This window comes from Delphinus delphis, chromosome 2 (assembly GCF_949987515.2).
Source record: "Delphinus delphis chromosome 2, mDelDel1.2, whole genome shotgun sequence".
Taxonomy (NCBI): Eukaryota; Metazoa; Chordata; class Mammalia; order Artiodactyla; family Delphinidae; genus Delphinus; species Delphinus delphis.
In genome coordinates, this window is record NC_082684.1 from 105,091,091 (window position 1) to 105,107,880 (window position 16,790).

Genomic DNA, 16,790 nt, shown 5'->3' on the forward strand with positions numbered 1-16,790 from the left:
ACATCTAATCCTCAGAACATCCTTACAAAAGGTAAGTCGTTGTTAGCGTTAATATTATTCCCATTTGTACAAATGAAACAGCAAATTCAGACAGATTAAGTCACCTGCCCGAAGATGCCCAGCTAGGAAGGGGCCGAGGCTGATTGGAAGCCAGGCCTGACTGATACCAAGCCTGTGCCCTCAACCACCGGCCAATGTCGCCTGTCAGGGCACCATCCTGAATGCTAACATCATCAAACTCTTTACCAAGAAAGTCACTAGTTCGATTAAAGTGAAGAACTGGAGTGCTCAGAACTAAAATCAAAGTGGGGCTCATTCTCAGACAAAAGGCACATTCCCCTGGCACAACTCCCTCTTTTGCTGTTATATGAAAATACATGTTACCTGTTTGCTGTTATCTGAAAGCCATGTTATCTTCAGTCACTTATATGAAGCCACTTTTCTAATAATGGATAATTTGTGAAGTAATTCCTAGTTTATTTTTGAAACTTTGAGTAGCTTCTAGTAAATTCCTATAGGTGTAAACTATCTTCAAAAACAGTAAGAAAGGTGAGAGCGTGCAGCCCTTATGGGCAGAGCCTCTCCTTGCTGCAGCAGTCTCTCTCTACCCCACTCCGCCGCAGAAACCATCGTCTGGATAAAAGTCCCTCCTTGCTAAGTAAATAAATATACAAAAAAGTGAGAAATAACAAATGTAAATTGCATTTACAGAATATTTTCTAGCACATTAAGCAACTATTGGAACCTTTTCTTACCTATAGGGAACTTATTTTAAATTATATATTTTATAGATTTTGTTCTGATAATCCTCTAAGGAAAAACTGGTCCCTTGAACTTCAAAGAGAGGAAAAAAAAAAACACAAAAAAACATACTGCAGGGGTTCAGTCTTAAAAATGCAAACAAACCAGAAATTCAGCAGGACAAGCTTCCAAAACAACAAACCTGTACAATGTGGTCTTCACTTGTAATTTCAATTGCTTCTTGACTTTTCTCTAATGCAGTGAACATTGAGTTACAAGCCCTTTATGGGTGGAAAAGAAAAAGGACTGCTTAATGTAAATATTATAAAATGTAATACAATCTTGGAATATTACATTAACTTACTTAAATGTGTTCTTTGATTATAAAGGTAACTAATGCTAACTCAAGAAAAAGTAGGGGGAAATACTAAAAAGCGTAAGGAAGAAATAAGCACCTCCTGCCACCTCAGCACTTGGGATCATGACTACGCACAATCTGGTGCCTTTCCTTCATTCTAAGGACAAGTGGACCCAGTGGAACACACCCCAGGGTCTGATCACAGCCCTTCACTGGCTGTGGGACATGACTGAACCACCCTGGGTCTCTGCCTTCTCACCATCTGAAGGGTCCTCGTGAGGACTCAATGAGAAAATGGAGTCAAGAAGCCCACACGAAGCCGGGTAGAAAGGAGGCGGCCCATCACCTGTAGCTATTATCACTTTCAACAAATCCTTTGCTCAAAACTGGGATCATCGGGATCATGAGCTTTGTTTTCTGCTTCCACTTAGCCTTATATTGCGAGCATTCTCCCTTGTCCTCAGTGTTTGAAAACATTTTTAAATTGCACAGGTAACTAAAGGTTTATTTTTTAAAAATTAGAAAATAATAATAAATGAGATACTACATCATACCCACTAGGATATCTACAATCAAAAACAGAGATAAAAACAAGTGTTGGTGAGGAACCCTCATACACTGCTGGTGGGAGTGTAAAATGGTGCAGCTAGCTGCTTTGGAAAACAGTCTGGCAGTTCCTCAGGCTGTTAAACATAGAGTTACCACATGGCCTAGCAATTTTACTCCTAGGTAGATACCCTACAGAAATGAAAACATACATCCACACAAAAACTTATAGCCCACAGGTGGAAACAACCCTAAAGTCCATCAACTGATGAATGGATGAATAAAATGTGGTATAGCCATACAATGGAATACTATGCAGATATAAAAAGAAATAAAGCCCTGATGCACGCCAAGATATGGATGAACCTTGAAAAACATTATGCTAAGTTAAAAGGACCACATATTGTATGATTCTATTTACATGAAATGTCCAGAAGAGGCAAATCTATGTATAGAGAGAAATTAGATTAGTGGTTATCTAGGGCTGGGGGTAATGAAAATGTTCTAGAATTGTGGCAATGGTTGCACAATACATTAAAAGCCATTGAACTGTGCACTTTAAATAGGTGAATTGTATAGAATGTCAATTTTATCTCGATAAATCTGTTTAAAAATAAGTGAGATTAAATCATCTGAAATCCCAACACCTACGCATATCAACTGGTGTTCTAGGCAATTTCTTGTGTAAATATACATGTAATACATATACTTATAAAAATAGGATCATAGTCGACAGTTTTATCATCTGCTTATACCACTGAACCATATACATTAACATCTTTCCATATCAAAAATTAGTTCCTTAGCATCACTCTTAATAACTATATAATATTCTATTGTAAAATTATACCATAATTTAGTCAAACAAATTCCCCATAACTGGGGAATGCTTTCAGCTTTTTTCTTGTATATGCCTCAGAAGATGAAAAAGAGAAAGCAACTGTCTACTTGTTCATAAAGTGCAGAGATTACATTTATAAAACCAATAATTACAATGCTTTTACTTTATTCCTGGTATTACTAACCTGTCTAGCTAAATACGACAAAGCAGCTTTAGCCAATAAAAATTAGCTCTTCTTCCTTGGCATATAAAAATCAAGTGAATTACCTCAATAAACCTGTTATTTAAAAAAACAAGAACCAAAAAACAACGAGAAGTAAGTTCCCACCTCTGATATAACAAGCTTGGAGGAGATGGATCTGTGAGAAGCCCTACTGGGTTTTATCACTCTTTTTTAATTTTTGCAGATGTGGTAAATATAAAATGGTATATCATTTTCATTTCTTTGGTTACTAGTGAAGCTGAACTTTTTTTTCATGTTTATTGGCCATTAATATCTCCTACAAACTGCTTGTTCACAACATGTCCTTTTAAATTTTTTCTACTGGGTGTTTCCATTTTTAAACTGATTCATCAAAGCTCTTTACATATTCAGGATATTAACCTATCTGTCCTGTATGTTAAGAATGTATTTTTCCCAGTTTGTTATTTGTCTAAATTTTTAACATTATTTAAGGTATACTTACTGATGAGACAAGCTTAACATTTTTATGTTGTCTAATCTGATTCTCTTTCTTTATAAAATCTGGCTTTCACACCATGCTGAGTTTAAAAAGACTTCATTATCCAAATACATATGCTCACTTACATTTTTAGTACTTATGTGGCCACACTTTTTAACATTATGCACACTGGAATTTATTTTGGGGCTGGGTGTGAGATCGGGATATAACTTAATTTTCTTTCCAGTTAGTAAGTTGTCACAATTCTATTCATTGAAAAGTCCACCCTTTCCTGTGTGGATTTAAATTGCCATGTTGAACACATATACTTATGTTCCTAATTCTTAAATACATGCACGTCTATTTCTAGACTTTACATTCTAGTTTACTGATCTACCAGTAACACAAAGATGCTTGTTATAGCTTTTTAGTGCATTTTAATATCTCTCAGAACAAGTCTTTCTCTATTGCTCCCAATTCTCTAGCCCCACATCTACCCCTTTTCTTCATTATCAGTATTTTCATACCTCCCTTCACAGTGGACATCTCCCTCTGGCTGTCAGCTGGCACACAGAGAACAAAGTAGAGCATGAGGAGAGACCATGAGTGCAGTTTTGAAATTGGGGGTTACAACCTAAAGGACTACCTTTGCCACGTGCTGCGTGCGAGATCTTGGATGTAAGTCAGTTAACCTCCCTGGGTCTCGGTTTTTGCATCGTGACTCGTGATTTGATGAAATAAGCTCTAACATCACCTCCTGCTCCACAGTTCCGCTCTCCTCTCAGAGAGGGCAGCAGCCCAGCTCACTGTGGGAGTGCTGCAGCCAGGCTGCGGAAGACCCAGGAATGAGAAGGAGGCAGGCCCAAGGCCAACTATCCATCTCAAGTTTCTCTGAAAACTCTGGCAATAAAAAGGAGCTCTTCTGTAGACCTCACTAGCCCTGAAACATCTCTGCTCAGTAGCACTTCTTTGCTACATCACACTTCATTTTGTCTATGAAGTATTTTCTTCTCTGCATGTGATACCCTGTGCTGGTCCCTACCAATGTTAATACCCCAAATTCTAATCCCCTTATCTCTGCCTTGGGCACATACAAACAGAATGATTTCATTCTCTCTTGGATCCTGGTAAAGGAAATGTTAAAGAATAGTAGAGCACCCAAGGAAGAGACCTAGGATGATACAGAGATACTGACATTTTTTTCACTTCTGTCAACCTCATATAATTTTACTAATTTTTCTGCTTTTCTCACTCTACAAAGAGCTAGGTTTCCACTCATCAGTTAAAAAAAAAAACAAAAAACTGTTGAGCAAGGGCAAATTACAAAATGCTTATTGTAGAGAAGAAAACATGTCACCTACCAGAGATAATAATGTTAACGGGTTGGGTGTATGTGTATATTAAAAGTAATTTTTTAATTAAAAAACAAAACAGATAATTCAGGATATATACTTTCGCATCCTGCTTTTTCATTTGCTATTATTTTGGTGCCCCATCTTTTTCTTTCTTTTTCTGGCCACGCCATGTGGCTTGTGTTATCCTCCCCAACCAGGGATCAAACCCAGGGCCCCGGCAGTGATAGCGTCAAGTTTTAACCACTGGACCGCCAGGGAAGTCCCCACTGGAGCCCCATCTTTAAATGCTGAGTCTCCAATCACTAACATGACCACCTATTAGACATCCAGGCAGACTCCAAAAGCATTTTGTGAGGAGAGATGCCTTCCCACCACCCCATCCCATTTTAGCAGGAGGTCAGTTACAGCCAAAATATAGCCGCCCACAACCGAAGTCCTCACTTGCAACAATGCTCTGTGTGGTATGGGCGGCTTACCAGAAGAAGCAGAATTACCTGAGTTTCAGCTGTGGGCGCACCAATCCAAACTCCATCTGGAGCAGTTCATTGTAACAGGCCATGGCGCTGGGGTTTTCTACATACCTCTACAAACAGAAAGAGGATTTTGTGGATAAACAAATGTGTACCTTTAAATGATTAAATACATATATAAAAAATAATTCTTTCCAACAGGCTTCTCAACTTGGTACCTGAAATCTAAAAAATAATTAATCTTTCATGATGAACAGGAAATGAGAGATGAAAACTTATGGGTACCAAATTAGCTTTTAAAAAATAGTACTTGCACATATCTGAGAATATATTAAGAAACCACTGAGTTGTACACTTTAAGTGGCTGCATCGATCAACTATACCTCAAGAAAGAGAAAAAAAAGGCAGAAAGAAGGAAGGAAGGAAGGGGGGAGGGAGAGAGGGAGGGAGGAAGGAAGGAAAGGAAAGAAAGGCAGAAAGGGCAAGGTATTTGCTGGAAAGAGAAAAAAATAAAATAATTTTTTAAATAAATTAATGTAAAAAACTATAGTATACTATAGTATAACCATTTAATAGAACAGCATGCAGCTATTACATGCACTTATATGGAATGATGTACGAGACACACTGTCAAGTAAAATGAGGAAATGGAAAATTGCATTATAATTATTTTACATTTTTATAAAAATATTACATCAAGTTTAAAATATATAAATAAATAGCTGAATTACATGGTATATGAATAGTATCTCAATAAAGTAGTAAATAAATGGAATTAGAAAAAATAGGCCTCCATTCCTGGGCATATATCCAGAGAAAACTATAATTCAAAAAGATACATGCACCCCAACATTCATAGCAGTACTATTTACAATAGCCAAGACATGGAAGCAACCTCCTAATAGTCCATCGACAGAGGAATGCATAAAGAAGATGTGGGGGGGGTGTGTGTGTGTGTGTGTGTGTTTATATATGTACAGTATGTACAATGGAATGTTACTCAGCCATAAAAAAGAATGAAATAATGCCGTCTGTAGCAACATGAATGGACCTAGAGATTATCATACCAAGTGAAGTAAGTCCGACAGAGAAAGGCAAATATCATATGATATCACCTATATGTGGGAATCTAAAAAAAAAATACAAATGAACTTATTTACAAAACAGAAATAGACTGACAGACATAGAAAACACACTTATGGTTACCAAAGTGGAAAGGATGGGGAGAGGGATAAATTAGGAGTTTGGGATTAACAGATATACACTACTGTATGTGAAACAGGTAAACAACAAGGTCCTACTGTATATCACAGGAAACTATTCAATATCTTGTACTAACCTTTAATGGAAAAGAATCTGAAAAAGTATAAATATGTATATATATACATATGTATATATAAATGACTGAATCACTTTGCTGTACACATGAAACTAACACAATATTTAATTCCACTAAAAAAAAAAGTTCAAGGAAAAAGAAGAGCGCTTAAGAATGCTTTTCTGGGCTTCCCTGGTGGCGCAGTGGTTGAGAGTCCGCCTGCCGATGCAGAGGACACGGGTTCGTGCCCCGATCCGGGAAGATCCCACATGCTGTGGAGCGGCTGGGCCCGTGGGCCATGGCCGCTGAGCCTGCGCATCCAGAGCCTGTGCTCTGCAGCGGGAGAGGCCACAACAGTGAGAGGCCTGCGTACGGCCAAAAAAAAAAAAAAAAAAAAAGAATGCTTTTCTTTCACTGCCTTGAAGTAAGAGGATTTTTGGTGTCTACATGTTACTAGCGGAGCCTAGAATATACAGAAGGAGGAAATTTATTAACTAAAGTCCTACCTATATTAACCTTCAGAGTCTATTCACTTATTCAAGAGCAATGTTGTCCTCTTTCGAGCTGTACAAGCTCACGGTAAACAAAAATATGCTTGCACATCTCTTTGCAGCTGAGTTTCACAGAGGTAACTCGCACTCAGGCAACATTCTCCTACAATCACTTCAAACAGCAGCTCAACTAAGCTGACAAAGGATTACCCTCCACAGCAGAGGTACTGGCAGAGCCATGGCTTTGCCCAGTCTCTCTTATTGCTGTGGACAGTAACTGTTTTGTATAATAACCTTTACATAATGGAAACATCTCAACGAAGCAAATTTACATGGGAATGGGAAGCCTGAGCACCACCAAATTATGTATTTCATGAAGACATCTTACAAGTCGCTACGTTCTGTCACGTAGTTATATTCAGATGTAAAAAAATATTTGTGAACATTTACTCACCCCTATTTCTGTGAACAGCTCTTGCTTTCACCTGCTCAATACACGGATAATACTCTATCTAACTGAGGAGGAAGCTGGGGCTAAGAGGCAGGGCATCTGCAGGCCACTATCAACAAGCCAAAGCCAGACCAATCTAGGGGACAGGGCCCCTTGTGGAGCTCCTTCTACTGCCAGTGAAGGCAGATATCCCTGTTTGAACAGTGCTCAGGGTCTTGTCTTTGTGTCAAGAAACCTAAAAATCCAGCCCCAAGTTCATGCCTTAAAAGCTGTATGATTCTCCATGAGGTCCTTAACCTTCCTGAGCCTGCTTCCTCACCTGCAAAACAAGACACCCTGCTCCACCACAGACAACCATGAGGAAGCACTCTAACTGTAAACTGTTGCACAAACATAAAGCACAGTGACTGCCGTCCCCTGGGAGGGAAGGCAAGGCCTGCTGGCCATGGGCATGATGGTTCCCGGGTCTGCAGGCCAAACACAGCCCTTCTTACCCACAGAAGTCTGAGAGAGGTGACATGCCTACCAGCTCCCCGCTGCTGAGAGGGGAGGAGAGTGCTGGCCCTGCCGCTCCCTCCTCAGTCAGCCATGACCCCTCAGGCACATCCAGGAACACTGCCCACCTACAGAGGCGCCCACTGCGGACCAGGCAGGAATAGGGAGGAGAGATTTCCGGGTATAGTGCTTGTGCCACTCCAGGAGACAAGGGGTGGGGGACAGGTGTCTCCAGCTGTCCACGCACTTGCCTGGCTTCACCTGCTCTGCAGGCGACATCTTGGGACACGGAGCCATGTGTATTATGTGTCATGGCCTCCCATGCATGCAACCAGAGTTTTCACTGGGTGTGAATGTACATATCCAAACTTTTTTACCCCAAAGGTGGACATCATGGCTAAAAAACAAGCACATGTGACTAAAAGTACAGCATCTTGCTCCTGCTACCTGCCCCTCCCCCTCACTACCTCTGCTTTGTTCTGTGTATCTAAATATCCTGTCTTTCCTGCCCTTCTCCACCTTCCATTCATGTCCCAAGGATTCCACAGGGCATGGAGGGTGGAGAAGGGCAGCAGGTCCAGGGATCTTCAGGCATCAGGCTGCTGCTCCCTCTGCTTGAACAGCAGCTGGTCTCCCCTCCCCAGCCCATCCCACAAGAGGGGCCGGGGCCACAAGTCCTGCAGACTCCTGAGACAACTGGGCCTTGCTTTCTCCAGAGCATACCACACCCACCTTGCTGGGCCCCACCCAGTGGTTCTCAACCCTTGGCTGCATATTAGAATTCCCTGCAATCTTAAAAAATAATACCAACGTGCAGGCTCCTCCCCACACCAACTGAAACAGGGTCTCCGGGGAAGCCTTTCAGGGGGTTCTAACGTACAACCAGAGTTGAGAGATACCAAACCCTAACCTTCGAGATTTTAGTCAGAAAAAGATCAGCTGCCAAGTCCAACTGAGGAGGCAAGTACGTCTCCATCCATCCATCCTGAACTCCTGAACTACGGCCAATCCACAGAATAGCTGACTGCCCCCTGAATCCCAGAGTTCTCACTGTGGTGATGGCTTTCAGGTCCAGGGCTGGGCTCAAGCATGGGCCCCACTGCCTCCCAGCCATGAGACTCTGGAGAATCATCTTCCCTCCAGGTCTGGATGCTCTGCTCTGTCTCCGTGCCCTGTCACCTCACTATCCTTTTGTTACCTGAGGGTACAGGACTCTGCATGAGAAGAGTTAGCATGTGTAGTCTCTGAGGACTGGTCACTGACTTGGATTCGTCACTTATAAAGTGGTGAGGCTGCTGCTATCTCCATACTTCCTAAGTCACAGACCTCTAAAATGACTACTTTAAATTAAACCCTTTGTGTTTTTTGCATGGGAGTGTTTTCGCAGAGACATGCACTTAACCGTGGTTCCCAGCAAACGCTTCGGGGGGACACCTTGATTAAGTTGTACGGGTGAGAGGGGCAGGCAAAGTGTGTATGTCGGTTACTTTTGAATTTTCAAATTAGTTTCATGATAACTCAATTATACTAGGAAAATACAAAGTCCATGGCTAACTAGACTTTCTACCAGGACACGCTTCCCAGTCCACGAAGCTCTGCTGATGGACTTCCTTGTGCAGAATTTCAAACACACAATTTCCAACACTGCATCTATGACCTCGTACAAATAAAAAGCTTAATGACTGCTGGTGGCTGTAGGTAAGCAAACAACCCAAGGCAAGATGAATAATCTATCCCACAAGTTTCACTAGTTTCACTGCAAAGTGGAAGCATCGAAGGTCTTTGTTAAGAATAGCCAGTTCTGGGCTTCCCTGGTGGCGCAGTGGTTGAGGGTCCGCCTGCCGATGCAGGGGACACAGGTTCGTGTCCCGGGCCGGGAAGATCCCACATGCCGCGGAGCGGCTGGGCCCGTGAGCCATGGCCGCTGAGCCTGTGCGTCCGGAGCCTGTGCTCCGCAACGGGAGAGGCCACAACAGTGAGAGGCCCGCGTACCGCAAAAAAAAAAAAAGGATAGCCAGTTCTGCAGCTTAAGAGTAATAATATAAAGATCTTCAAAGTTATCTGGGAAAGTTTTTTGCCTCTTGTGAATGCTTCCCTAAGCAGTTTAAGGAGGGATGACCTAACGATTCTTGGAAATAGGTGATCCACAACTTCTAACCTGGGATTCTTAAAGGAACGCTCACCTTCACGCTGGCTGATGTGGTTTTTCTCATACTAGCTCACGTGGATTACTGGAGGTCAGGGAATGGGAACAGGCACTGATACGTGTGAATGTTGTGGGAGTGTCAAAAAGGGAGAACCAAAAAACTATGTAATAATAATAATCTAAAATTTTTATATAAAATTATGTGTGTATAAAACAAGGTCTTAAGTTCCACCTTATCTGATGTTAATATTGTTCCTTTTGTCTGCATTTATTTGCTACCTCTTTGTTTCTTTATTATTAAGCTCCTTTTATCACTGTCTTATAAACATCATATAATTGTACTTTTGTAACCCAATCTAATGGCTTATCCTTTAATGGAAGAATTCAGCCCATTCCCATGCACTCGATTTTACTCTTATCTTAGTGTTTATGATTGCTTTCACACTGTTGTTTCCCCTTCCTTGGATCTGCCAATTTGATCAAGTTGCTATAAATTCCATATGTTTTTTTTTGTTGTTTTTTGGCCGCACTGAGCAGCTTGCGGGATCTTGGTTCCCTGACCAGGGATTGAACTCGGGCCCTCGGCAGTGAAAGCGTGGAGTCCTAACCACTGGACTGCCAGGGAATTCCCGCAAATTCCATGTTTTGTTAATCTGGAAGTTTACTTAAACTTCTCTATTAATGGTTGCTTTCCTTTTCACCGATCTCAAAAGCAGACATAGATTTCTTTACTATTATTTGAAAACAAAATACCAATTACCTCCAGAACAAAGTATCTCCCACCAGCACATTTCCCATAAAGAAGCAAACTTCAGAATACTTTCACTGCCCACCCCCATTCCCTGTCTGCTAGGTGAGGTCACGAGAATCCTTTTACCTCTATTTCCTCCCCCCAAACCTTGAAGACACCTAGGGTTTGTTCAGATAGTCTAGAATTTAAATACTGAGATATTATTGGATGTTATGTAATGATAATTACATATAAACATATATATTCTACATTGCACACACATACCCGTACCTGTGTATGTACACACGCAGACACAGAAAGAAGGAGGGCTCGAGAAGGAGGGAGGAGTAGGGGAGCATGTGCGCAGGGCAGGCTCACCTCCCATCACTTCTCTCTACTGCTCTCTCCCTCATCTTAGAGTTTCTGTTCCAGTTCATTTGTTCTATGGTTGAAGTCCTTACTCAATTATTTTCCTCAGACAGGGCTGCTGGGGAAATACATCTCTGAATTTTATGTATATCCCCCAAAAGGAATATCTCTTTTGCCCTAAAGGGCACGAACAATAACTTAGCTGGGTGTGTGACTCTCAGGTTACAGTCCTTTTCTCACCGTAATCTCTAATCAGATGAGACATTATTACTGTTTTATACAGTAAATTTGTGTGTATAATGACCCCACGTTCACATTTTCTTGTTCCTCATTCCTTCTTGCCTTTCAGGCCTCCCACTTGAGATTTACCTTGCTTCTGTTTGAAGTACCTCCTTACGAATTTCCTTGTGAGAATCTGCTACTTACAAACTGCCTCAATTTTCATATTTCTGAAAGTCTTTATTACACCTTCATTTTTGAAAGTATTTAGGCTTGGTATAACAATCTAGGTTGGCAGTTATTTTCTTTTATCACACTGAAAATATTATTCCACTGTTTTCTATCTTCCGTTTATTGCTGCTGAGAAGCTAGCTGTTAGTCTGTTATTCTTTTGAAAGTTAATCTTTTTTCTCTGGCTAATTTTAAGATCTTCTCTTTGTTTTTTCACTATGATGTGTCCTCTCTTTTTATTTACTCTACTTTGGAATTTTGGAATCTGTGGACTGAAGTCTTCCATCACTGCTGGAGAATTCTCTTCAAATACACTGCCCCATTCTCTCTCCTGTCCTTCTGGAACTCCAGTTATATATATGCTAAACCGTACATTCTACCCTCCACATTTCTAAACCTCTGTAACTTATTTTCTATTTTTTTTAACTTTGTGCTACATGCTGGATAACTTCTTCTGACCTACTAAGTTTTCAAATTTTCAGTTATTGTATGTACACTTCTCAAAATTCAATTACGTTCTACCTAAAATGTACTGTCACTTTTTATACTTTCTTATTCCTTGTGACTGTGAGGGTCTGTTCCTGCTGTCTTTCTCCCCCCGCTAGTTCTCACTTGCAATGCCTTGTCTCCTGGTGGACTGGTTAATGCTGAGTGCTGCCTGCTGCCCTTGACTGATTATTTGCAGAGATTCTCTGAGGCCAAAGAAGAAGGTGTCTTTCTCTGGGAGGATTTGTAATTTGCTTCTTCCAAATACCTGGGAGTGCTACCATCCAGAATCACCTTATTTATTATTTTTTAATACATTCATTTATTTTATTTTATTTTTAGCTGCGTTGGGTCTTCATTGCTGCGCACGGGTTTCTCTCTAGTTGCAGCGAGCGGGGCTACTCTTCATTGTGGTGCACAGATTTCTCACTGTGGTGGCTTCTCTTGCTGCGGAGCACAGGCTCTAGGCGTGCAGTCTTCACTAGTTGTGGAGCACGGGCTCAGTAGTTGTGGCTCACAGGCTCTAGACGCAGGCTCAGTAGTTGTGGTGCACGGGCTTAGTTGCTCCGCAGCGTGTGGGACCTTCCCGGACCAGGGCTCAAACCCATGTCCCCTGCATTGGCAGGCGGATTCTTAACCACTGTGCCACCAGGGAAGCCCCAGAATCACTTTAAACTAAGTTCAAGGCTTGAGGTCTCTGGACTACCTCACTGATAATATTAATTTGGGCTACAAATCTGCCCAACAATCAGCCTTACATAAGCTCTCTCCATCATGATTCCCAAGGCTCATTGCCAACCAGCTGACCAAAGCCTTCAGAAGCTTTTTGGCTTAAGAGAAACCAACAGACTGGAGCCAGTGGTGGAAAGAAAGGGAGCCACGTTGGGGAGGTCTTACTTCCAGAATCCTTAAACTGGCTTTAAAGTTGCATGTATACATGTAAGCATTATAACAACACACCCTATGGTATAATTTTTAATGAGTAAGCCATTAAAGGAGATTTTAATATGTTTAGATGACTTTAGCAGGCATAGTTTTGAGAGACTAAGAAAGCAAAGTGTTGTGGATTATGAGATTACCAGATTATAAAGTTAAACCAAACTGTAACACAGCATAAGGACAATTTTTTTTCTTCAAATTAATTCAAAACTATTGCTGGGCTCTAAACTGAGATAAAATACCTTCTCATGCTGAATTACACTTGTATAACAAAAAAGTGGGTACCTACCCTTGTAAAGCCAGCCTCAATGAGGGACATTACAGATGACTCTTCTCTAACCGCCCTTCAAAAGAATATAGTAAATGGTTAGGGACAGTTTTTATCGATTACATCTCACATCTTTAACTACTCATTAATTTACATAATATTATAATTGTCACATAATGAGCCCTTTTAGATGAATTAGATTAACATACAAATCAAACGTATAAAGTTGAAAACAGTTTTCTGTTTTAGTTTCACACTAGGCTTTTTGGCAGTGTGTATTAATGCCTGAAATACAGAGATTACACTAACAGCCAGGACACAGGAGTGACTGTATATCTATTTGATACATAAAACTTTTAACTTAAACTAAATCACTTCTGTTCTTTCCTTACCTCCAATTTTAAAATGAAATATAAGATTTTCCCCAATTATGTATAATTCAAATCTTCATAGATATCTGGAGTTTGAAGTCCCTAGGAAATACGCCTGGAAAACATTCATACTTTAGGAATGGAATTCTCTCATGGTTTGCCTATTTCTAAAGGGAAAGGCAGTCCAAAATCACAAAACCTAGTATGAGAGTACAAACTCCAGCCATGAATTTAACTGCCAAAGTGAAAGAAAATAAGAAAGAGTAAAGAAAAAAAAGGCCCAACTAAAAAGGGTGAGGCCTGTCATGTTATTTGGGCCTCTGTTAAAAGCAAACATTACACTGACACCTGAATTTCAACATCAAAAAAGAAGGAAAGAAGGAAGTATCTTACCTGCGTACTACACCAACAATAACTGTGTTTTCTGAGAGTTCTGATGATCTGATAGACCTTTAAAAAAAAGTTTTAAAATAAATTTAAAGCAATTCTTTAAAAACTAAATATACCTAAACGATTTTGGTAGACCAATTAAAGTTGGGGGAGAGGGAGAAGGAAGAGCAAAAGATCCCTTCATACGCTGGAGTCACCTTCTTAGCTACTTGATCTTTCTCTCTTTGGAGGACAAACTCCTAACCAGTGGCCTATGGTAACCCTAACAATTATGGAGTGTGAAGATAGTGCAAATGATGTGCCTTCTACTTGTTCTGCTCTTTGTTAACCTAAGCTGTTTCAGGCGGAAAATTTTCCCTACCTGGGGCTTACATGAAAGGGGTTACTCATCTCTTCCTACCAAAGGAAAATGCAAGTTTATGTATATTACCACTAGCTGATGGCGACAATTCCAGTGGGGGTGAAGAAGCCCAAGGGTCAGCTCTCCACTGTATTCTAAGCAGTGCAAAGAAGGGTTCCCAAGTAGAATGCAGGCAAAAACAGTAACAATAAATATTCAAAGCTTGGAAATGCAAGATATTCTTATCAATCAGAAAGAGGAGAATCAACACCTGACACGAAAAATTAAGAATGGAAGACTGGTTGAGAAAAGCAGAAGACACTGCTCCACTTAAATGGCCCACGGAGTATGAGTCTCCCCGCAGGGACTGAATTTAACCTTCCGGAGAAGCAGCTTCCCAGAAAGTCACAGGGAATGAAAATCCAGCCAAAAGATGAGAGAGGGCAGAGATAAATGTGACAGAGAGGAGCAGGAGGAAAAGAAGTTGCTCCACTGGAGATATGCAATGGCTTTGGCCCATCCTACCCTGGGGAAGAAAGCTGATCTATCCGGAGAAGAGGAGCCAGGCCACAGGGAGGGAGGGAGGAACTCGGCCCCTGGCCGGGAAGGAAGAGGACTCACACCGGAGGGTGACTTCAGACGGAGGAGATGGAGAGGACTGGATCCAGACTGCCCCAGCCAAGTCAGAAGCGCGCTGGCCCCTGGACAATGTGTCCGGGATGGGACAGAGAGTAGTCCAGACTTACTGCCTTACTTCAGTTCTGCTGGTTCAAGAATCACTTGTGTCACTTCTGAATCACTAAACACGGAAACTGATTTGAGTGACTATCTCTCAATTCTCCCAAGGATGGTTCATAACATAACCAATTCCAGATGCATAAGAGAAAAGTCAATTCATCATATACAATGGATGCCTCGGTTTTGGCAAAGTTTCTCTGTAAAGGGCCAGATGATAAATATTTTAGGCTTTTTGGGCCATACAGACTCTGTCACAACTACTCAATTCTGCCATTGTAGCACGAAAGCAGCCACAGACAATACATAAACGAATGGGCCTGACTGTGTTCCCCTTTGCCTATCCCTGCCTCAGGGCACTGAGGCTTAATTTTCTCATGGAGCTCAGGATGAGAAAGGCTGAAGTCCAACGACAGATGCAGACTAGCTCTGGGGTTGGGAAGTTGCTCAGGGATGGAAAAGCAGCCCTAGGGACCAGCCAGTCTCTCTCCTGGACCACGTAGCTCGTAACACTCTCTCTCTCGCTCTCTCTCTCTGTGTCAACACTTCTGCTTCTCCTAGGGTCCACTGTACTCCTCCAGCTTCTATTTGCCTACCATCTCCAGAGGGAGCCAACCTAAAGGGCACGGGCTACCTGGTTCTACCAGAAGAGCCCTCTTGACAGGTCGCTGAAGGGCTTGCTGACCAGGTGCCAGGCCCTGGTCCAAACATGGTCTCCCTGCCTAGAAAATAGCCAAGCTCACCTTCCTGGAGAAGGAGCCATGGGAAGGGCTGTTTCGGCTCGGGAGGGTGACTGGCATGGCAGACCCTCACACAACAGACAAGGCCAGGTCACTTTTCAAACCTGTTGGCTAATACTCATCCTAGCACTAATCTTAGACAGGGAATGGAAGACATGGACTCACGAATGGTATTTCCATGACTTCTTAGGACACTGTAGTTGTTCTTACATTTATACTTCTATCATATCATGAAGATTTAGAGGGAGAAAAGGCAATTTAAGTATGCAGCCAGCCATTTCAAACTAGCTCTCATCTTTTTACAAGAAAAACAGAGATCTGAGTGATATAATAGCAAGTACGCAACCACGTAGATGGTCTCAGTTAAGTAGATTTGAATACAGAGATGAGGGGCACTGGGCTAGGACAAAGTAGAAGGAAAGACCATGTTTCCTGGAGACAAGCAGGTCCCTGCAAAGGAGGTCTAACACGGTATGAAAAGGCAGAGGTGTATTCTTAACTTTCTCTGGTCCATAAGAAGGAAGAACTGGCTAGAAAATAGAAATGTCAGGAACCCGGGTTGCAAAATAACATCCTTTACTTTAGAATTCATGAAAACTAAGAAAGAAATGACATGGCGTCATCAAAATATACACCCGGACATTCGGAAGGAAGATTTCAAGAAGTCAGAAAAAAAGATGGGGCGTGAGGGACTTCCCTGGCGGTCTGGTGGCTAAGACTTTGCCTTCCAATGCAGAGGGTGTGGGTTCGATCCCTGGCCAGGGAGCTAAGATCCCACATGCCTCCTGGGCAAAAAATCAAAACATAAAACAGAAGCAATATTGTAACAAATTCAATAAAGACTTAAAAAAAAATAAAAACGGTCCACATCAAAAAAAAATCTTAAAAAAAGAGTAAAAATAGAAAGATGGGCCATGAGTCTACAGCATGAGATTCTGAAAGGCTGCACAAGCATACTGGGAAGCTCTCAGAACCATGCTACCTGGTGAAACATTTGCATTTGATTTGGTTATGCACAACAGAAAACTCCAGAGAAAGTGGCTTAAACAAGACTTGTCTCCCACATGCAAGGTGTGCAGAGGTGAGCAGTCCAAGCTG

The 16,790-nt window shown here is 41.5% G+C and overlaps 1 protein-coding gene across 2 annotated transcripts in view; it reads right to left on the reverse strand.

Annotated features, from left to right (window-relative positions):
- The window catches only part of PDE8A (phosphodiesterase 8A), a 136,598-nt gene that overhangs the window by 44,219 nt on the left and 75,589 nt on the right, over window positions 1–16,790 (reverse strand). For both annotated transcript variants that reach the window (XM_060005363.1, XM_060005362.1), the window contains exons 4-7: window positions 13,881–13,937; window positions 13,138–13,192; window positions 4,998–5,086; window positions 944–1,022 (exon numbers count right to left, since the gene is read on the reverse strand). In XM_060005363.1, coding sequence (XP_059861346.1) covers window positions 944–1,022; window positions 4,998–5,086; window positions 13,138–13,192; window positions 13,881–13,937 — 280 coding nt within the window. The remainder of the gene's footprint in view (window positions 1–943; window positions 1,023–4,997; window positions 5,087–13,137; window positions 13,193–13,880; window positions 13,938–16,790) is intronic.